Source organism: Acomys minous, assembly GCF_964271855.1.
Source record: "Acomys minous genome assembly, chromosome: 3".
Lineage (NCBI taxonomy): Eukaryota > Metazoa > Chordata > Mammalia > Rodentia > Muridae > Acomys > Acomys minous.
The window spans coordinates 108,185,944-108,210,259 of NC_140485.1; the positions used below are offsets into that span (position 1 = coordinate 108,185,944).

General features: G+C 35.2%; 1 protein-coding gene across 14 annotated transcripts in view; it reads right to left on the reverse strand.

The window, feature by feature from the left end:
• TRDN (triadin) overlaps positions 1–24,316 on the reverse strand; it is a 355,846-nt gene that overhangs the window by 226,218 nt on the left and 105,312 nt on the right. For 12 of the 14 annotated variants that reach the window (XM_084777409.1, XM_084777410.1, XM_084777411.1 and 9 more), the window contains exon 9: positions 20,256–20,315. The exons of 1 other annotated variant lie outside the window; for it this stretch is intronic. In XM_084777409.1, coding sequence (XP_084633535.1) covers positions 20,256–20,315 — 60 coding nt within the window. Of the gene's footprint in view, positions 1–20,255; positions 20,316–20,996; positions 23,337–24,316 lie in introns of those variants that run through there. One more of the 14 variants, XM_084777405.1, reaches the window with a different exon arrangement.

The following is a 24,316-nucleotide window of genomic DNA, read 5'->3' on the forward strand; positions in this document are numbered from 1 at the left end:
GTGTGTGTATGTGTGCGTGTGTGTGTGTGTGTGTGTGTGTGTGTGTGTGTGTGTTCCTGTTAATGTGGAAGCCAGAGACAAACCTCAGGTTTGTTCCTCATATGCTGATGAAAAAGAAAGATACAAATAAGTAAGTAAATGGGAATGATAACTGTGGCTGAGCATAAAGGCTAAAGGTAGATGGCAAGCAGAGATATCAATGGGCCAAATTGGCCTGGCGGACTGTCTTGGTTAAAACTGACAAGGACCAGGTACCGTTGTGCTTTTTTATCAGTTACACCTAGGCACACTGAGAATAGAAGGGTCATTTGCACCCTGGAGGTCGAATCCACTTTTTGCAACATAGTGAGAGCTACACACAAAAGTTTAAACTGATTTAATAATTTTCATATGTGCGGAACATATATGTCCCATTTACTCTGTAATAATTCAATGCATTTTTGTACACCTGAAGAATTATAACTTCTTAGTGATAAAACTGCTTAAAACAGCTAATTCCAGACATTATTCAAAGATTGACTATTTAATTTTTTATTACTCCATTGTAATATACGCATGACAACACTTGACAGCCCTAACATCAAGTGTGCTTTACCCATTGATTCACCAGGCATCAAGGAATTTATTCCTTTCCAACTTATTTTTAGTCTACAATAGGCTACATCTATTGCATAGGTATACAATGTCTATTAATTAAATTTAAATAATTATTACAATGAAATGAATGGGTAAATGAAGGAACAAATGAATGAGTGAATGAATTAGGCTAACTGCCAAGTTACCATGCTATACTTAGAGTATTTGAATATGGATAGACTAAATTTTAGGTTTTTGGTTTTTAAAAGAACAGAAAATACTTCCAAAAACATATTAGAAAGCAGTTGCCAGGCATGGTGGCACATGCTCATAGTCCCAACACTCTGGGCAGAGGCAAAGGCAGGTGGATCTCTGTGAGTTCAAGGCCATCCTGGTCTACAAAGCAAGTCTTGGACAACCAGGGCTGTTATACATAGAAACCCTGTCTCAAAAGAAATGTTTCAATTACTTGTAGTTCTAAAGTGTTCAGTCATTGTTAGAGGAAACTTACAAAGTCTTATGACTTTAATATACACCATTTTAGTGGAATATGAATACATTAGTCTATAATTTATGAATAAAACAAAACTAATAATAAGAATTAGGAGAGTATTTCATGAAACAGTTCACTCATACAAAAACTTGATATATTTTCTAAATATCTAATGTTTCCCCAAAGTGACAAGAATATATGGTTGTTGTATGTACCAATCTGTAGACTTTCAGCCCATGCATGTAACCTGACAAAAGGCGAGAACTGAAGATACCTCAGGTTTCACTGAGGAAATCAAAGAAGTTGGAGGACTTGAGAAAGTCACTTAGTTTCCCTGTAGTAATGACCTAACTGTGCAGAATTGGAGCAGCCTTCCTTCTTTCTATAACTCACATTTGCATTTGTGGCTATGATTATTTAAAGGCAGCTGAAGGAGCAGGGAATAAATACAGTATTTGGAGCTATTTAAAATAAGCTTAAAAGAGAGCTAAAATCTGCTAGTGCGCTAAGAATTTTCAATGAATGGAAGGTACATATTACAGGCAGTGGTGTGCAATCTACTATCCAAATTATTTCAAAGCAATTTAAGAAAGCATATTTTACATGCTATATTCTATATTATAATAAGATGATATTATTAAGGAGAAATTTACTCTATTCTCCATGAGGATGACTTAAAATACAAATATCACAAATTTTGACTGTAGGTTTGGATAACTATTAAAATGTTGTAAATTCAAATCAAGATGCTGAGGTTCTATTTTCAGTGTAAAAATATCTATCATTCTTCATTAAAATTGAGTGTGTCCATTCTCCATTATATTAAATGTTAGGGGTGGTTATGGGATAAAATGTATACATGAAAAATATTTAGTGTATTTGGTTTATATTTAAATTAAGAACACATTTACATTGAATTTAATATATGTGAATTCAAAGAAAACTACATCATAATACAAATTTGAGATAGAATTTCAGATTGCATTTCCATATTGAGGCATACATCTCCTCATCAAAGGTCACATATTGACTATATGCTATTAAGATATTAATCATTTTATTTCATTGGTCATTCTTATTAACACATACGTTGATTAAAATATGACGATTTACTAATCAAGTAATTCTAAAATGAATAACTGAATATTGGTAGATTGAGTGTATCATACCTATCAAGCAAAAACATAATAGTTCAAGGTTCTTGTAATTTTTTTTAATGTTAAAAGTAGGTGTTTAGTGAGGAATGGTGTGTAACATTTGTAACTCCAACACTCAAGAAGCAGAAGCAGAAAAATCAGCTTGATTACAGGTTATGATGGACTCACGTTGAGTTCTAGGCCAGTAAATAAGACTCTAACCCAACGAAACAACAAAAACAATGGATTTTAAAAAATTAAACCAATTCTTAAGATAGGAGAGGAAGTTCATAATCTGCAATGCAGAATGCAACATAAATTTGCCAATATGGGCAAAAAAATGTATATATTTTAAAAAGCTATTCAAACAAACTGGGAGAAAAGTTGATAAACTGAGCAACTGTCAATGAATATAATCGGTAAGAGTAAAACTGTAAGGATTTTATATAACATGCTAGAATAATACTTTATAATGTAGAATATTTTATATACAGTATTACTTTTCAGACATCCAACACAATTTGTGCTTTACTCAAAATTACAACACAAATCCCATTTAATTATTAATCATAAGAATGCAAGTAGTAATCAGGAAGAGGAGGAAATAAGAGAATATATGTTTCCCAGAGGCAAAGTCATTAAGTTTAGAAAATGTGTTGTTAATAAGTGATTCACAAATAGAATAGCAAATTTTCTTTGTAGGAGGTAAGAGGCTTGATATTCTTGTAAAATATCAGAACATGGGGAATGAATAATGACTACTCAGTTTCCTATCATATTCGAGTGTTTGTCTTTAGGATTCTATCAAAAATGAATCTTTGGCAGAGAGCAGATGGCACCATTGAATGCTAAGTCAATCTCCAAACTACTGCAATCTCCTTTTTTTCATTCCCAATAACTTCACAACTCACAAGCACCCTAGCAGATGACTTTACTGCATTCTCTGTTATCACAATGTGCTCCATTGTGATTACATTGTAATTTGAGCATTACAAAACAAAAGATTAAAAATCTAACAGTGGAATAACATGATCTTTTGTCAGACATCATTTTGGCTTAATGGGTATCCATAAAACACAACTAGTAAATGAAGCCATTTGTTCTCTTCTGCAGAGTCAGTCCAGACTCTTCTGCAGACTCTGAGGCACATTTCCTTGCTTAGTATATTAACATAGGCAATTGAAAGTTACCAGTAAACTATACTTTCTTTTGCAACAACATTGGTAAGATTTAGAAGCATACATTAAATTTGAAATATAGTAAACAAGGGTTATTCATTTGCTATAAATTATACTACTTAGAAAACTAAGTAAAGGAAAAAGGAGACATTGGGATTCTTTTAAAAATAGCCTTGTAATTCTGCCTGGGGCCCAGAGATAATACACAGCAATCTGAACAAATTCTACAACTTCCTTCTCAGCTCAGTTCCCACATGGCTAAGGTCATGTTATAAGACAACTTACAGAGCTTTATGAGAACTGAATGAAATGATCCATGTCATACCATTAGCCCCCCTAAAGGCGTTCCCTTCTCACCACCTTTCCTCTTTTTACCATCCTGCCTCAAGGTCCTAACAATTATTAAAGGGACAGCTGCCAGGCATTTCCCTCAAGTGCAGTTCTACCTCATGCAGCCAAGTTCGCTGTTGTTGTTGTTTTTCTCTTTCTCAATGGCAATGTGAGAATTATTTTTTGCATGCCTATATATTCATGTATGTGCATATAAATATAAAGGCATATTTATATTTATGTAAATATAAATATGGTGGCTATTGACTTTATTTATTGATTCAGGGTCTCTGCGCAACTAGGAGTTGTGCTTTTCTGGGGGATCTATCCCCATCTCTTCCTTCCAGCTCTGGGATACAGGATGCCATCACAGCCTTGGGGCCTCAGTGTCAGTTCTAAGGGTCAGAACACTTGTTCTTATACACTTTATCAACGAAGCCATCTTCCTACCCAAAACAGAATAATCTTATAATTATATGATATATCAAAAATAGGGTTGTAGTTCTACCTCATGCATTACACAAAAACGTATTCATATAAATTGAAGTCATCTGTTACTTTTTCATACCCTTTTAACCAAGTTTCACCCTATCATATCTTTGGCAAAATGAAGGATTTCTGTAGCTGCCTAACCCAATATTTGTCTCTACCTATGGAGAAAAAAAGCCCTTCATTATTTCTTCTCTGACACATGAAACTGTTCAGTTTCTGAGCAAAGAAAATAAACTAGAAAACCCTAAATAGCCAATTAAAAAAAGAATATTCTGATTTTAGAGTTTACATCAAGAAGCGAAAGGAACATAAAGTCTAGCCTTAGAAAAGAAAGTATTTTTACAGGATACTTCAGTAAAACTGAAACATCCCCATGTCTGTTTAACTAGAGGCCCGAAGCTTAAATTTAAATGTTTCACAGATAAAGAATAAAGTGGCGATATGTTAATAATGGTTATTTAATAGGTTCCATGTTGCAATTAAATTCACAATTACATTCACAAATGAATGGCACATTTGGCAGCCATCCACTCTTTCTTCCTGCTTTAAATTATGCATAATTGATAGTATTTTTATGACTTAAGATAATACACATAATTTATATAGTGTCTTTCAGGAAGCTGTTTATACTAACATGAAAAGATCATGGTCCTCTGGGAACCTCATGATTTATATAATCATGTTCCTGTATCATATGTATGGAGCATGTTTAGGTGTTGTGTGACTACAACATATGAAATATTAAGTCATTAGTCTGCTTTTTCAGGATGTTTCAATATGGCAATACGGTGATCTTGCACTGTCTATTTTAACCCCCTGTCTATAGGAAAGACCAACTGTCATGAGTCTCTCTGCCACACAAACAGTCACTAACTAAACACTGAAAAATGATAAAAATGAAATCACTGGTGACATTTTTTCATTCCTTCAAACAACACATCAATCATCACACTGAAAAAATGGTGAACACTTTCAAATGGCAATATACATAACTGTAAATAATTCAGTGTGAAGACAAAGGGCAGATGCTGAAATGGAGTATGGTCTAATTCAAACGGAAACATGGCAACAGAGAGGCTGCCCAGATGGGCTGATTTCATTGACTTTTTTTTTACTACTTAGTTCACTTTTTACAATTTTATTCATGCTATAATTAACTTAAAAATTCATTCCTAAGTCAAGTATGGTAGCACAAATTTGTAATCCCAATACTCGGAGAGACTGACACAGGAGGACTGCTGTGAGTTTGAGGCTAACGTGGGCTATGTAGTGAGGACTAAGTCTGTCAGAGCTATGCAGAAAGACCTTGCCTCAGAGAATCAAAAATAAAATGAAAGTAATAATTTTCCAGACATATAGTCATAAATACTGAACCGGTGTAAGTAGTTAATCACAACCATAATGTGACGGTGTGCACAAAAGTTTGTACTACAGCTTCAGTAGCTGCCTTGACACTTGACAAATAGAACGGTTTTGAACATATCACTCTACTAATGATGAGGGTACGAACATACAGACTGTTGTCTCGAAATACTCATTACTCCCACATTGTTCTAATAACATTACATTGCCTTAAATTAGTGCAGAAAACTAGAAAGTAAAGTGTACTGATCTCCAATGGAAATTCTAGAACTAGGCAAAGTATACTGAGCAGCTAGCCGGCTGAACAGCCTACAGTTGATAATACTTAACTATTGCAATTAGAATATTGTATGGCCTTCAAAGTATACAGACCAACAAGAATCCTGCAAGGGCCGATGCTGCCGAGCTTATCAGACAGGTGTCTCTGAAAAGAGCTAGTGCAAGAGTGTAGTCACTGTCTCCACATTTATAGTAAGGTCTGATTGGGAAAGAGGAGAGAGAAGCAATGTGCAGCTCTCTGAACGGTTGCAAAGCGTCCCGGAGTCTCTTATTTTACCCACTGTAACTAAGGCGTGTCTGACGGACCCCAAAATAACACTGGTGGAATCTGTCCATGGAGAGGACTAGAGTTCTTCCTTAGTCCTCACGCTCGCATATTTGCTGAGAGATGAAACTATTAAAAGATATGTCATTCTAATAAATGGCATCGAGTTAGCTCCATAATTCTTTGATTAAGCCTTAATTTTCCTTGCTTTTCACACAGATATTCAAATTACTCGGCATTATTTGTTCCTTTTCACACTAATTTAGGATGGGCTATAAATAGTCTCAGCAGGTTATCTGGCATTTTCACTCTAATTTGGCAGCAGGCCCACAGCATGAATAGCAGCAAGAGTGGCAGGCGTTTGTATCTGTGGCTATATATGCGTCTATATCTATACCTTTATCTATTTATATTATCCTATATGTCATGTATGTATATCCACACCTTCTATTGAAAAGTTCCCCTAATGTAAGAACAGATGTTGAAGCTGATGTCTGTTTAAAGCCTAAGAGATAAAGCTTTGAAGGGGGTTTCTCTCCAAGTCACAGAGGAAAAGTACTAAGGGGGTAAGCCTCAGCAAATCTAGTCTTTGCCCCACGCCTGAGGAAGCTGACTGAACGACAGCAGGAGCCCCAGTGCCACTGCACCGTCTCTGAAGAACCCTCGTGTATTTCTCTTTGTGCACCCTAGTCGCGTCTAGTGACTCAAATCTTCACTGGATCCAGATACAACAACAGTCTAATTCAAATCAGAAAGTTATCTTCTTGCAGGTATGGAGAATCCAGGTTTTATACAACCGCATAATTAAGCACAGGCTCTCTCTTATCTTTCCTCTCGTTTTTAGTCTACCTCAGTCTGCTGCCCAAAGTTTGAGGATGGATGCCTTGAACCGGTCTCTGTTAATTCTGAGCTTCAGTCTCTAGAGGGCCCAACAAGAAGTCCTCAACAAATCTGTACAGAGGCCTATTTACAGAGCTTAGAAACCTGTCATATTTTAAATAACAAGATTATTTCTTCAAACGAATAAAGAGGACTGCTTTGGGATAAACATTTTTTTTTCATTGAGATAAATAGTGTAAATTAAGAATTCAATTCAAAACACATATCACATTCCCGACTAGGTATGGAGTAGGAAGATTTAAAGGCAAATGTTTTTCAAAGGTATTTAAAAAGCAGCTTAAGAAGAAAGGATTTTCTAAGGGAAGGGTGAGGATAACACCATAATTAAATCAGAAAAATAAAAGAAGCAGAGAGAGGCAGAAGCTGGAAACTTCATGAGCCACTGGAACTGTGGTGGTTTTTTACAGTGACAGGTTTTCAGGCCCCAGTGTAGGTGCCTGATCTGACTCACAGATTTGTTATTCCATTTTATAGGGGAGAAGATGCTCAGAGAACAAGTAACCTGCCTCCTGTATTCATGGGGATTGTTATTAAATTGTTCATTCTTTTTGTGGCAATTGTTTTACTCATTTCTTTCCAGTCCTACTTTTCCCATGGGTTAAAAAATATCTTCTGAAATCTTTCTGCAGTTCACTCTTAGATTTTGATTTACTAATCACTTGTGTTTTAGCTAACTAAGGGATCCCAGATCCCTGTCTTCGTTTTTTAGTAGAATAAGTTCTCTGTTTGAGCCCAAATTGAAGATCTCCATCGGGTCCCTCACCTTGGAGCTCAGGGAACCCTGCAGAAGAGGAAGGGAAAGACTTGTAGACACCAAATCAGTGGAGGACACCAGAACAGGGCCCACATCATTAACTAAGCGGAGCTTATAGGGCTCACAGACTCTGAAGAAGTTATCAATGAGCCTGCATGGGTCTATGCGAGGTCCTCTGCATGTGCTATGGTTATGTACTTTGGGGCTCTTGTGGGACTCCTAGCAGTGGGAGTAGGGGTGTCTCTGTCTCTTTCCTGTCCTCTTGGGGCCCTTTTCTTCCTAGTGGGTTGCCTGCTGTCCCTTGATAAAAGGATTTGTGCCAAGTTTTACTGCATCCTGATAATGCCCTGGTCAACGGATTTCCCTGGGAGACCTGCTTCTTTACGGAGGGGGAGTGGGTTATGGAAGTGGGGAGGTGGAAGGTGGGGCTGGGAGGGGTGTAGGGAGGGGAAACTGCAGTCAGGATGTACTGAAAACAAAACAAAACAAAACAAAACAAAACAGAACAAAACAAACAAATAAGCTATTTGTTCTAGATTCCAGATAGTCAGAGGGAGAGTTTAGGGCTTCTTCAGTTAAGTGAATACAGGTGCAAGTAGATTGCTACAGACATGAGACTTGACATGACTTGATGAGCCTCACTATAGTAGGTGAACCCAGGGCCATGTCTGAAAGCTTTTCCTTTTGGATGCTTAGTGCATCTCAAAACTTCTCTAAACACCATGAGCTCTTTGTGCTATGAATTTGTTGTTTCACCACTGTTGTGTGCGTTATTATTTAAAGTAGCCTAATTAGAAGTTTTCTTTCAGTTTGTAGACATAAAACATTTTATATATGTAAAACCTCAAATCTGACTATATTTCACTGTGTCTTGCCTTATTTTTTTAAAAAATGCATTCATCAGTTGCTGCACTGAGCTGTAGTTACACAGGAGTGGAAACTTTCTGGTGCACTGTTGCACTGCTGTCATTTTAAATAATGAAGTTTTTTTAAGTTAGAAGAAAGATTTATAATATTTTAGCACAAAGAAATGATGAAAGTTTGAAAAGAAGGATGGACTGTTTAAAATTACTTGGACGTTATACAATATATACATCTTCTTAAACATAATTCAGTACTCCATAAGTTTGAACAACTTTACCTATCAGTTATGAATTTTAATAAAAATCATGAATCTATTTCTGATAACTTGTGAAAAATCATTGTATTACTAAAATTGCCATTTAACTTATTTGGATTCATTCAATATGTGTAGACATGCTTTTTATATCCTCCATGTTCCACAGCTATGAGTTAATATCATAAACATTACCTACTATATGCATTATAATTCTATACTATCAAAAATAACATTTCAAGTTTGTATAAACCACTCGGTATATTATTATATTGTCATAATCTTTCATAAAACAAATTATTTAATATTCATAAACCATAAGCTGGACTACAACTATTGCAATTGATTACGTTCTATTTCTAGCTCAATAGTAACAGGAACTGATTTTTCTGAGTGTTGCCGTTTGTCTGATAACTGGAAATATACTTTACATAAAGTCCTTCTGAGCTTCATGAAATAGATGATGTCTGAACATTAATAATTTGTTTCTTGCTGCTATCTATAGAATCTGCATTTTCCCCTACAACTCAGAGTTATGTCATCAAATGCACTTTACATATTTACTATGCATGATGTGTGATCCTCGGACAATAATAAAGTTACATGTTTACACTCATATAATAAGAAGAGGGGGGAAAGGGAGGAAGGAAGCATGAGGGTGGAAGTGGAGGAGAGGCTGGGATCAGCTTATAAAGAGATTAAATAAGTACAGGAAACAAGATACACAATGAATAAATTCTAGAAAATACATGATGGTCAACTTTGATCTGCTATGCAGTTGTTAGTATGATGCTGAGCACAGATTTTTTTTCTTCTTATCACAATACCACATGTAATAATCTATAGGTATGTATTAAATAAAGAAGAGGCAGCACTTCGGATGCTCCTTATGAAGTGCACTTTTCCTATCTCTCATTAATTCCACATGGATCCCATTACAAATGTTATATTCCATAGGAGGAAATACAGACCTAACAAATCACGAGATGTAACAAGCTGTGTTTTAGGTGTCTATCAGGGCCTGGATTTGAACACATGAGTTTTACTTTCATAATAGATTTAGGCCATTATATGGCTCTATAGTAATTTAAATAGGAGAAAATCAGATACAAATAAAAGTCACGCTGACAGAAGAAACGTGTTAATAAATTATGAACAGATATAACCTAGCACATTTTGGCCGTTGTCTTTTTAGAGCAGAGTTCTGTATGTGTCACTTTAAATTCACTGAAATGCAGATGTCAGGGATCCCTGAACCATAGTAAACTGTACATCTTACACTGTGATGGCAGTATGTAGTGCTCGAGCTTTGCAGTATTACCTGCCAGGTCACATTCATACAAGTTATTAGTTTTACTCTCACTGCAGCAATGACGCCCTAAACTTTGTCCTTCCTTATCAAAAACATTGTTTTAGAAACACTGTCTTCATCAATACAAATCCATAAAAATTGTACTTCCTGCTCTATGCAACGCCACTTCTCATTACATTCCCATTGAAATCTTTGAAAGTTTTCATATCAAGTGTCAGTTCAACTTGACTGTTGTCCTACATGCTGTCATTAAAATATATCCATATATTTCCTGGTGTTTTCCAATCTTTATTTATCAGCTTTTTAGTCTGATAACATCAATGTCTTTGTAACATGGCAACTTTACAGTCAGTGTGATGGCGTCCTTATTCATTTTGTCTTTCATTCGGGTACAAAGTTACCAGTACGTATTGCCCAGCATTTAGGGAAATGTTTTATAGGTCCTTCAGTTGCCTCAGATCCACGTTATCTTCCTGACAGCAGGAGGAAACAATGCTTTTCCTCTGGATTTTGTCATGGTTAGAATCTGTGCTGCATAAATCAACTCCACCATTAAGATTTTCTATTATTTATTAGTTTATTTCCTCTTTTTACATGTTAAAGAGAGGCATGATCTTTTAGTGTCCTTTATATTATATATTTTTAAAATGTTATCTGTGAATGTTAGGAGTCAGAATGCAAGAATTGGTTCTGTTTTTGTATCATGTGAGTCCCAGGAATGAATAGTTAGGCTTCACACAAGGTGCTTCCATCAACTGATCTGTCTTTCCAACTCCTCCGTTAATACTCCTAGACCCTTACCTGTGTTTAGTCTGGGATTAATGAACAAAAAATACTGGGCATTTTCTATTTGGAATTAATTTACTTATTATCACGGGTATTCCATTTCATACATCACTTTTAAACTCCACACCAGGGTTAACTGCTTATTGATGTGAAAAAGGTAAGCAAATAAATTATAAACAGTATGTGTAATACACATACAAGTCCTAAGCAGTTTATTAGGGATTGGAACCTTCACATTCTCCCCTACTGGTATAGGATACAACTACTGGACTGTTGATGAGTTTATTCTTCTTCTAATCTGTGATCCCCAGTGAGCTTGGATGTTTTGCTCTTCAGCATCTGCCTATACCAGAGAGTGCGTGCAGCTCCCCAGCCTCCCCCTCTGTGTGCGTGTAGAGTGGGTGTACGTGTTTGTGATTTGAACAAACCATTTGAATTCTATACTCCAATCTTGTGACAGAAACAGTCATACACATCTTACAAAGTATTTTAGGAACTCACCAGAGAGTAAATGATCAAAACAAGCTAATGGCGAGAAGACGTTTTAAGATTCTGTGATGGAGATTGATTTACATGCAGAATCTTACATGCACCAAGATAGGAAATATGTTTTCTTCAAGGCTGTCAAATATAAATAGCCAAAACACTAAGAATGTGACATTTATATAATTCCTGACTGTGTCATGGTTCTTCTTGCTATAGGTAGTTTATTGTATATATGTGTAATAATATAAATGTATATGTAAAAAATAAAAAATAAGAAAAAAAACACTATGCCATAACAACAACAAAAAGATTCCATAAAGCTTTGCTTCGATACCTTTAGTCTTGTATACCTTTCACATTATTTTGACAAAGGCACACTGAAATGATAAGTTGAAGCACATTTGAAATTCTTTGTACTGCCTAAGTGTTCCTCTGATCAGTCTAATCCTATCACTGTCCGGTCAGTTTCTATTTCAAAAAGAGAAAGAGAAGAAAGGAGAGTGAGACTATGTGCTTGAACTATTTAATGCTCATAATAATTGTTTCTGTGATCAGGGCCATGTTGACCTGAACTCATGTACCTCTGTATCAATCCCAGGATCTCTAGGTTTATAATCAGGAGCCACCATGCTATATGCTTATTTTTAAAACTTTAGGAAGTAAATTCATAAAGGAATTCAGTTTCCAGAGTACAAGAAAACAGTTTTAAAACTTGGTTTGTGTGGCCAGTCAGCTTGTTTTCTGAAATAATTCTTAGTATGATACTAACTGAATAGGGTCCATTTTATACTGTCATTTACTTTCTCTAACTAGTTACAAAGACTAATAAAATTTTAACCTATTTTTATAGGTATTGTGAGGACAAATTGCAATGTTTACTTATGCTTCTAAAACAGAATAAAAATCATTGTATTTTGAAATAACTACCTTAAAATTAGCACTGGGCAATTTCAAAATTCCAAAACATGGTACGCATTCTACACTATTGTACATTTCTCACATACTGACCACTTTTTATTTTATTAGTGTCATAATTACCACATAATTATTCATATTTTTCAAAAATACCTAAGACTAAAAAATAATAAGTAAACCACAAAGGATAAGAGTGCTTGCAGGTCAAGTCTTGGTGTCAGATTATGTCATAAATCAAATAGATCTAGGAGACATTTACAAAACATTTCACCCAAATAGAAAAAAAATCTATCTTCCTCTCAGGATCTGAAGGAACTTTCTCCAAAATTGACTGCATACATTGCCACAAAGCAAGAAACAAGAGATACAAGAAAACTGAAATAACACTATGCAATCTATTTTTATTTTTAAAATATATTTACATTTCTTTAGTTATATTTGTATTTTTACTGAACATAGATTTTTAGTATACTATATTCTGATTAAGGGTTACTCTTCTCAGCTCCCTCAAAATAGTTCTCACCTCCTCATTGAAAATGGAACACAACATACCCAAGACTATTGTACACTATGAAGGTAGTCCTAACATGCAAGTTCATACCACTAAGTGCCTACATAAAAAACATAGGAGATATTGTATATTAATAAATTAACTCACACCTGAAAACTCTAAAACAAAAGGGAAAAACACCCAAAATGAGTTAACAGCAAGAAATAAAGTGAAGGCCAAATCAACATAATAGAACAAACCAACACAAAGGTACAATGAAATGAAAAAAAATCAATAAAATTTACAGCACTTAACAAAATTCGCTAAAAGACAAGGAAATCCAAATTAATAAAACCAGAGAGAAAGAGTGAAATATTAGAACAGACACTGAGGAAATTCAAAGGACAAAGACATACTTTAAAAACCTGCAATTCACTAAACCTAAGAACAATGGTTAAATTTCATGACATACACTGTATTTTCCAGCATATAAGATAACTTTTTAACCCCTCCCCCCAAATCCATGCCAAAGTTCCGGATGCCAAAGTCTTAAAGCTGGGTGCTTACCTGCAGCTTGCTTTCCCTTGCTTCAGATGTTTGGTGCATATATTGGAGGGTGCCTAGGCTGATTCCCCGCTCTCTGCTTCCCTGTGAGGAGTATGAAGCAAGGAAGAGCAAGCTGCTCATATCTACCTGTACCTCAAGGAGGAGAATGTGAGTGTGAATTGGCTCTCCACCAGAACCTGCTCGTTCTACTCAGAGGCCTGAGGATCTTCCATCTTCCCTTTGAGTGAGAAAGGCTTCTTAAAAGGACAGTGTAGGCTAGCACTGGCTGTCTGCAAGCCTTTAATAAAGCACCTGGCTGTCTGCGTCCTGCCTACAAATAGACACATGCCTGAGTCTACTGCACAGAGTGTGCCTTGGAAGAGGGGTAGTCTTATAAGGTGAGTATATTCCAAAATGGGAAATTTGGGGGTCACCTTACACCCATCAGAATAGTGAAGAGTAACAAAGCACATGACAGTTCATAGTGATGAAGACAAAGGGTAAGGGAAACACTCATGCATTTCTAGTGTGAGTGCAAAATTGTACAGCCATTATGAAAATCAGCATTGCTGTTTCTCAAGAAGCTAGGAATGGAACTACTTAAATATTCAGCTGTACTTCTTTTGGGCATATACTAAAGAGTGTGTCAGCAGGAAAAATGTGGTACATATTACTCAGCTGTTTAAAAAAAATCCTGAATTTAATAGGTTCTGGAAAAATAAATTCTTAGTCATGTAACCCAGACCCAAAATGGTAAGAAAGGTATGTATTCATTTATATGTGAATATTAGTTTTTAAACCTTGGCTAGACATGTTACTATCTATATAACCACAGAGGTGAGGTGTAAAGGAAAAGCTAGAGTGGAGGGAAGGACCTAACAAAGCAGCAAGGAAGACCGGAATAGGAAGAATAAATGGAAAAGGAAGCAGTAAAGGAGAAATATCCAACACTAAAGGTTATTCGAAGAGTCAAAGAGAAACTACTACAATGGAAGCTTTTTATGATATACACGTATCAGAAAGAAATCCAATGAATCACCAAATAAAGGGGCAGAGAAAGGCCCAAGTACACATCTCTTGCCACCAAGTGAAGCCTACACTTCTGCAATTGAGATGATGAGCATCCATGAACCTCCTGATGGAGATGGCTTCAACTGTGGCAAACAAGCCACTGGGTAAAATGTCACCATTTCTACCACAGACAGAATTCTACATAAAAAAAAAGGCCAGCTTGGATGCAGGCACAGTTGACAGCCAAGCTCTGCCAAGACAGGGCAAGCAAGTTGTCAATAGTTCCTGCCTCACAAATATGTCTGTCAGATCTATTGGGCCAGAAGGCTAATGATGATGCTCCAACGTTATAGAGAGTTGTGGGTGACTGTTCAGGCAGCAAACTGTCTCTGTCATTTTCTCATTTTGGAAGCTACTAACCTGAACTTCCTGTCTACCCAGATAAATAATTTTATTCCTTCTTTAGTCTCTGATCAGGTTGAAAGCCAGATAGTTTGGTTTTACAATTAGGCTTAGTTATTTTAAGGTTAAGATGTTTTTAGATCTATATAGATGTGTTTTAAGTTGATAGAGATGAAATATGATAGCTACTTGATTTGCATTCATAATTTTAGACCCACCAAGATAGGAAAGATGTTCTCTTCAAGGCTGCCAAATACAAACAGCCAAAACACTAGGAATGTAACTTTAATATAAAATTCCTGATGATTTTGTAGTTCTTCTTACTATAGGTAGTTTATTGTATATTTATAAAATATACAATATTTTACATTATAAATTACAATGTAAAATATAAAGAAGAAGAAAAAAAGAAAACCAAATACTGTAGTTGTGCTAAAGGAATGAAGCAATGAAATGACTCCTAATGTCATTACACTGTACTCATAAATCAATTCTTACTCATCCATCACCAGGGAATATTTCTCCTGCAGTAGATAGAAAAAAAAAATACAGAGACTTACAATTGGAACATGTGTAAAGAGTGAGAGATCTTGAAACGCTCAATCTTAATTGGACTATCTTAATCAAATTTCTCCTCTCCGAGCTCCGAGAGCTATATACATGAGGAGGCAAAATGACATCGAAAGCAAAAGGATGGATGATGCCAAGAAAACAGTGTCTTCTAGATGCAACCGGATGAAGACGTAGATACTATGGAAGCGTGCACACGGCTCGCAAAGATTTGTGCCACATGGAGTTCAAGCACCGAGAAGGAGGTTGGCAGACAAGTTTCCACTCTCAATCAAGAAGCTGTGTTTAACTAGCAGCTGCCACACTGAAGAACAGGTCCCTTGCCCAGCAATAAATAGACAACAAAAGTAAAATCATAAGTAGTTTTTGAGAATTTTATCTTATATTGATTTCTTTAACCTTAGTACATATGTTTATGGAAATCTGGGGGGCAGTGCATGTATGTTTGTGTTTGTAAATGTGTGTGTGTGTGTGTGTGCATGTGTGTAAGAGAGAGAAAGAAAGAGAGAGCATGTTTTGTGTATGTTTTTATGTGTTTGAATATGTGCATGTGTGTTTGTGTATGTGCATGTGTGTTTGTGCATGTGCATATGTATTTGTGTATGTGTATGTCTGTTTCTTCTTAGTTTGTTTTTTCTTTATTGTTATTTTATTTTTTCTTTGTCTTTGTCTTTTTTTTATTGGATTTCTTAAGAGAGAGAGAGAGAAATGTGGCATTGGAAGAATGAGAGGGACGAAGGGTCTGGTAGCAGATGACAGAAGGGAAACCATAGTGAAAACATATTATGTGAAAATACATTTATTTTAAATGAAAATAAATTAAAATTATTAAAGTCCAGGATTATGATCATAATAAAATGAGAGGATTAACTTGCTCCTTAAGGCTCTTTCTAGCTCAGAATTTAAAACCCACTGAATTGGAATATAAGCTAAAGAAGACTAGATCATTACAGTCAGAGAGAATTTGAATTTTCTGAAAATAAATAACATATAAAGTGAAATAAATTACTTTATATAGGTTATTGACTCAGGTAAAAGTCATATAGTTACTAGAATTGTAGTTGTAAGATACGTGCTGAGGGGTAAGCATTAAGTTACAATAACATGTCATTGTAGTAGCCACAGAGGTGACAAACTGTGGGAAAACTCATGCTACAGTTTTAACACAAAGTATGCCATCCCTGGTCTCTGTACTAAATATTGCTTTCTTCATCTACAGTGAATATCAAGACACCTGTGCCTCGTGAGCGTTTTCTACTTATAGAAAGTGTCACTTCTTCAGCTTGGATGACTCAGCTAAGAAATCTGTTCAAGCTCATTAGACCCAGGCTGAAGTTCATCAAGAGCGAATAGGACAAGAAGGTTCATGGTGCCTCTTTTCAGGCTACTAAAATAATGAAACTATGGGTATAGATGTTACTTAAGAAAAAATCTCCTTAGCCACAAGGCACTGAAGGCAAAATTGGAATTGCAATCAAGGTCAGTATGCATCAACTGAAAGTTTTACTTTCGTCATTTGTAGAATAGATTTCATAGTGTAAAATATAAAACAAACCCTAATAGATTGTATCTCAGAATTGCAAATAATATCTGCATTGACTAATTTTGGTAGTTGTCTCAGAACATAGGGACAAATAGACAAATGGATTGTTTTAGTCTCAGATAAAAGTGGATCATCAATTTTAAGAAACTTAGGACAGGACAAACACCCTGCACCCTGCAAGCAATACTGGAAATTTATCCTGAAGCATTGCCAACCTGCACAATCAAGTGGATTCACGGTTGTTGGTTTACTAAAACTCCGGACAATATATTAGTTTACTTTTCCCCCAAAGGACTTTGTTCAGTATTCACAATATTTCTTAAATTAAAAGAAAGTAACTCATCCCCTTTCTAGATTTCTACAGGATTTCCTTCTCATTACTCAGATTTAGCATAAAGCGAGTCAGTATAAGAGAAAGTTAATCACATGCAATAAACTGTGAGAGTCATCGCAGGTTACTCAGTCAGTTTCTCCACTGAGGTCAGGATTGCCATCATCACATGGAATTGTTCCATGTGGGAGAAAGGAGGTACTTTCAATCTGTGTTCAGCTGTTGTCCTAAAATGCCCTTTTTGACTCTTCAAAACTATTTTGTTTGATGGGATAGAAAGTAAAAACTTGGCACCTAATGTGACGCTGTCACCAACATGCTTGCCTTTTAATTTGAGCTACAAATAGGCTACATGTGAGTAAGAGAGCCATCCACAAGGGAGGGCTAAACTCCAGAGGGAAAATTCAATTGGTAGTCTTAAGAACTCATTACCGATAATTAATAATGAACTCCAGCTAAACAATAACAGGTGTTCCATTGATGCTAAATGGAAGCAGGGGTGCTTTTATAAATACAAGGTACATACAGAGCAATAGGCTTGGCAGGAATCACTTTGTTCTCTAAGTGTCACCCAGAGGCGGCATCCTATCACTGGCCTTTTCTTCAAATCCATGTGCCCAGTTAAATCATTTTTTTCATTCCTTATTTTTTAAGCTGCTCATCACACTGTATTCTACCTTTCCTCCTTTTTTTTTTTTTTTTGCACTTTTTATTCACAAGAATACAAGAGTGTAATTCCCCTTTGTGTCACTTATAAAAAAAAGCCAAATGGTTTGCAAACATTTATTTCCTTGTTCTTCTCTTTTAGAACCTGGTCAAGAAATACTAATCGAAAACAGAGTTTCACATATTGGAGTTTAAAACAATAATGGTAGATAGATGAAGTAAATCAGAGCAAATAATAAACTGAAGCATAGAAATGAGGGAGACATTCTTTCAGAATATTTTTTTTTAGAGTTAGAGAAGCATACAATGCTGTAGATTAAAATCTATGGGTTTTAGACTAATATCACATGTGCATTATGGAGGAAGCTTTTCATGTACTCACTAGCAAAACCCGCTACAACCCCCATGGATACTTTTATTATTCCTTATGACCTTCAGCTGTTTTCAGAGTTTATAAAGAGATGATTAGTATTTTGACAGGGAAAATGTTAGCATCCCCTGCTGCTTCTAGCGATGCCTGGCTCATTTTGTCATGTGACTTCCTTAGGAAACCTTGTGTGATCTGTTAGCACATAATATAAATAGATGAAATAACAAAAGGATGGTTTATTTTTATCAAATAGTGAAATTTAGAAACTAATGGAATAAAGAGGAAACACACACATATAAATATATACATATCACTCATCAATGCATGCATATCAATAATATGGCTCATGGTAAGCACAATTGATCCTATAAAAAGCAAAACACATATACAGAATAACTGTCTTCCTTTATTTGTATTTTAATTTATTTTTTGATGGCTCAATAGTGTCCTCTCTGAAGTTCTAGCCAGTCATCAACTCCTAGTTCTCCTGCCTCATCCTCCAGAGTCCTGGATAACAGAAATATGTCATAATATTCAGTTAGAGTAAGAATTTCTCCAACCACCATGGCTGAATGATGTGGTCAAGAGATATTTTAGAAAATTTATATTATTTGTTTATGAACGTCAAGAGTTGAGATGGTTCCTTCTCTATGACATACTCATGCAGAGGTTATGGTAATATCATTTAAAATATTACAGCTGAAGCAACATAACATTTTGCTGTACATCCACTGAATGCTTTGGACATAGTGCCATGTCATTACTATGGGTTTTATTTTTAATGTAAGAACACTGAAGAGCAGATATTCAGGAAATGGTTCAAAGTCTCATGCTAGAAAAGGATGAGTTAGGTGGATTTTTGTTCAAAATCTTCTTTTCCTAAATGACCTCACAACCTTCCTCCATAGCTCTACTAAGTTCTTTTTAGGCGATTGTGTTCAAATATAGGCAGAGATTAGTTTCATCAATATGTTCTTATAATTTTTGGATAATATTTATGAGAGTTTTAACATATTAACATGGAGAAAGAAAAGGAGAGGTGAAGGAAGAAACCAAAAGTATCTGAAAAAATCAATTATTGGGATTGACTTAGTGTTCTATAAAGATAAGATTCTTGTGAACTTCTAAAAATACAAGAGCTAGATTATTACACACTGCTTCAGGTATGGTATGATTGATTGCCAATGTACGCACAAGTTATAATTAGCATTTTAGAAAGGATTCCACAAAAGAGTTAAGAACACAAAGTTGTTTGTTTAAACAGGCAGCTTCCATTCAGAGTATTTATTGTCAGAGTTTTAAATATTTGTAGCATATAGTACAAGGAATAAAGTTATTCATCTTAATTAATATCTTCTTACCATACTTTGGGTAAAAGTTAAAGGTATAAATAGTAGATGTTTAACATTAGAAATAAAAGCTTATTATCATTATAATGGTTAACTAACACTGTCAGCAGTCCTCTGGAATCACCACCAAGGCCATAAGTGACTAAGAAAATATAAATATTCTGAAAAGATAAGACTCAGTATTAGAGAGGTAATGGATTTTATTGTGAAGTTTGTCCACTATCAGAAAAAAAGAATATTTCTCTCATTTTAAGTCTCTTCTTATAATTTATAAGGAATCAAATCAAGTGACTCATTGCTTCACTCCAAGATATTATTAAAGATGTTATTAAAGATATATAAAGATTTTTATATATGAAGATATTAGCATCTTTCAGCTTCCAGCCGCCTTCATTTGCAACAGGCCATGCAGCTAATGCAAGTAAAATTAAAGGTCCCAGCACCAGTTATTATTTCGGCATTTTATTGTCTTTATTCTAGGTCTGCACATGCATTATGTAAGTTTTAAATGAAAATGTAGCTTAGTACAGATAAAGCTGACAATCTTAGCAACAAAGGCTACTAAAACAGACAACAATAAGAATTGTTTGGAATACCTGGTTTTATATCCCCATGGACAAACATGTCAATCATATATCGACAGAACGCATACTGATCTGACAGAATAGAGAGAAAAAAGAAGCAATGAAAATGTGACATCACCATCTGCCTATTTTACATGAAGACAAGATGTAGCAAAACAATGAAACGGTACAAGTCTATTTTATCTACTACTTATTTGTGTTAAGAAATAAACTGTGATTTTATAAACAAACAAACAAAAAAAGAAAACACACAGTAAACAAAATGTTCCACTCATTTTCCCTAAAACCCCTCAAATGTGGAAACAGATTTATTTATGGTTATATTAGAGTAGGAGATATTTTGAAAATTCAAGCCTTTTCCTCACTTTAAAGCAATTGTTCTCACTCATCTTTGTGGAAATGTTTGAAAAGGAAACATGAATTATATGAAAGAAAATTTCCCCCAACTAGGAATGTTTACCAACTGGTAGGCCCAAGACCCTCTATAGACTGTTCAAGAGAAGCTGCTGTGACTTCCTAAATATGGCCCAGAGGGAGAGTCTATAGTAGGCTCCTGCTCCTAGAAACTCTCTTCATTAGAAAAGTCTTCTGGAGAATCATTCAACAGCAAGAAATGATAAAAATATTAAGCTAATTAACTAAGTAATCATTGTGAGATCATTCTGTACTTTTGGCTAGTCTGTAGTCCACATAGATAAAAGCCAACAAAGTAAATAGATGTTTCATACAAGCACAGTCCAAAGCAGCTACAAGAGTTGAGTATCTTTTATTTTTCACTTCTTAATTACATACAGCTCACACAAATACATATTATTGCAAAGTTTTATTCTCCCATAGTCAATCTAACTCTAATCTCTACTTTAAAATGTCTTTAAAAGATTTCATAAACTTTACCATAGCATTTTTAAAACTTATATATTATGATTCCTGTATTTAATTATTTGCATTTTAATATGCATATATTAGGCATTTTATTAACTCACAAAAATGCAAACGAATCTTTAGCACCAAGACAGTTTATTGAATTTATATAGTTTGACACATTTTTAATTGTCCAAAATTATTTTTTATGAAACAGGAAATAACTTAATATATTTCTATATGAATACATATGCAAAATATTTATAAGCTTCCATTTTTCTGAGTGTTAGTATCAGTTTAAAACAGTTGTATTATGAAGCCTTGCTGGGTCTATTACTGTAACAGTTCTAAAAATTAGAACCATTTTCCATTAATATCTAAAGAAGAGTGAGCCAAAGATTATAATATTTTAAAGTATATATATACTCTGGTTGCTGAAATGAGGTGAAATAGGAAAAGGCCAATTTTTAGACCAGCCCACAAATCTATTGGTTTACTGATGCTCCTTCTAGGATGGAGTCTGCCTCATCCCAGGCTCTGGGTATTAGACAAAAAGTAACATTAAAATAGATACTATTGTCTCTTTCTTGGATGCAAGACTTTTTTCTTTCTTGAAGAATAGATAATTTTGCTATAGAAAATAAGGCTAAGAATGTTTTTTCTTTAAATGGAATATATGAATTTAAGGCAGTGTGAAATATCTGTGCTTTCCCTCATTTTGGACCTCATCTAACAATCTTTTTCTCTTTTCTTTCCTATGGTTCAGGAGTATTTCTAAAAAACATAGGAAATATGAAAAAAATGTATGTATGAGATTTGTTATTCACAAAGTTGAAGGCCCGTGGATCTGTTGCTAGTACACATTTTTAACAATAATCCACGTTGTCTAGCTACACTGAGAGACTAGAAGTTACCTTCTTGATAGATCGATGAGGACAGGCACCTCAGACAGGTAACAAGGATGGCTTCCTCCACACTTTCTACAGCAGCTTGAAATCAGTTTAGCATCTTTCCCCGCTCCAATAGGGGCCCCTGCTGGCAGACCAGGATGTGTTTGTCCAGTTGTAAGCCTATCACTCACCCTGTCTGTTCAAACTGACTAGTCCTAAATTAGGCAATGGAGACCACTCAAAGACTCTTAAACCACCAGCGCTGCCGTAGAGATGAGAGTTTGGCTTTCCTAGCCCCCTTCTGCTCTGTAGAGAGTCTCTGTGCTCTGCAGGGAGCTTGCCTCCACACCCTTAACAAAGACATTTCTTTACCTGTTTATTCCATCTGAGATTTTTTTCCTTGCTGCTACTATTTGTAGTCACTGTTTGTATTTTAACCTCCTGGAGTGGCATTTTTATATTATTATTTGTTACATATGTCCGAATTTATAAGGTAGAGACTAATTATGATATAAAAGGGTTTGTATGTATCCCCAGAATGAAATATTGCTGTCTGCTCCCACGTGTAAAAGGATGGTTATGGTTACATCCGGGCCATGCAGAAGATTTCCTCATTAAGTGATTGTTTGCAGTGCAGTGGAACTTTTTAACCTGGTTACTAGCTGCTTATATTTATTGGGTCCATGTCTTCTGTTTCCAAAGAAATTATTTTGTAAGTTAATGTACAAATAGTTCAATGTGCCTTTAATATACAGTGTGTGGATCCTGTGTGGACTCAAACCTTTTTTTTTTTTCCTGCCTAAAATATTCCCAAGGTGACGATGCTTTAAAAGTATCAGCTCCATGTAAACAACGTGTGACTTTGCATTCTAATGACTTCAATGGATCCTGGTGAACTTAAGAAGATATTTATACACATTTTAATTATTTCTGTCATAATCCTAAATCCTGCCTTTCTGAAGGTTCAACCTTAACGACCTGTGAAAATTCTAGTAAGGGAAGAGTTTTGCTTCACCTGCCTGAGGACAGAGCATAGCCAAGCCTTCTTGATTTTAGATTATTTATTTTAAGGCAATACTTCTCTGAATCCACCTCAATACAGCAGTAAGCTACCCTTGAAGAAAGTCTGAACTGTGCCACCACACAATAGTAACTTGTGTAAGGCAATTTTCTATTTTATCACCACTTTGAAGATTTTTTTTGTTGTTGTTGTAAAAAAAAAAAAAAAGAAAGAAAGAAAGAAACATTCTGCTAGAATTAATTTATGTTGTCCATTTCTGCCTATGGCTCTTCAGGGAGCACTGATGAATCCACTCAGCTGCTGGTGCCTGCCTGGTGCTCCCTGTGGAATACCAGCCAAGGGAAAACGCATCAGGGCACAGAATATCAACAGAAAATCCTTTTAGAAATAATCTCTAGTGAGGATGGGGGTGCTTGTGGTACAGAGCTCTGTGGCAGATTCTCATTAGCTATACTTTCTCTGGCTGCCAACAGTACTTGAATCACTGTTAAAGGAAATAATGAAAATAAACAAATGAATGAGCTTAGTATATATAACAGCTGTGGGATATTTATTTCCCCACAGACTTGGCAGAAAGCTGCCAAAGTCAGGGAGAAATGTCAAATCATGTCAACTTTGCTACTTTACCTTGAGTGAATTTGAAGTGGTCTATAAAAAGCAGATTATACGAAAAGTAAGTATGGGTAACTTTATGGCAAGCATTTTCAATGTTTTAAGTATATATACATTTTATATAAGCAAAAGTAGATGCTGAACGCAACCACAGTAAGGTGGGTTTTAATACTTTTACTCTATAGGTAAATTTTATCAACACATGTCTGTCTCAGACAAGACTGTTTCTAAAATAACCCAGAGTATTGGGTGATTATGAGATCTTGAAATATCTGTATGAGGGGCTGGAGAGACCACCCAATTATTGAGAGTGCTTCCTGCTATTGGAGAAAAGCCAAATTCAACTCCCAAAACCAGCTCTATGAATCTGAAGTTCTCTGCTGGTCTTGGAGAACACCTGAACTCTCCTGCACAAATCCACACACAGACATACACACAGCATTAATTAAAAAATAAAATATATAATCTGTATAGAATAAAAATATTTATATAATATAATAAAAATAGTATATATAAAGAATCTATGTAAACTATATATTTTATATATTTATATAAATAATATAGCACATACTATTTATATAATGTATATCCATCCTCATTTGGCATAATTCAATTTAGCAAATAAACCCTTTTTAACCCAGAAGAAAATAACTCAGTTTTGTTGTACTAAATTTAAGAATTTAAAAACT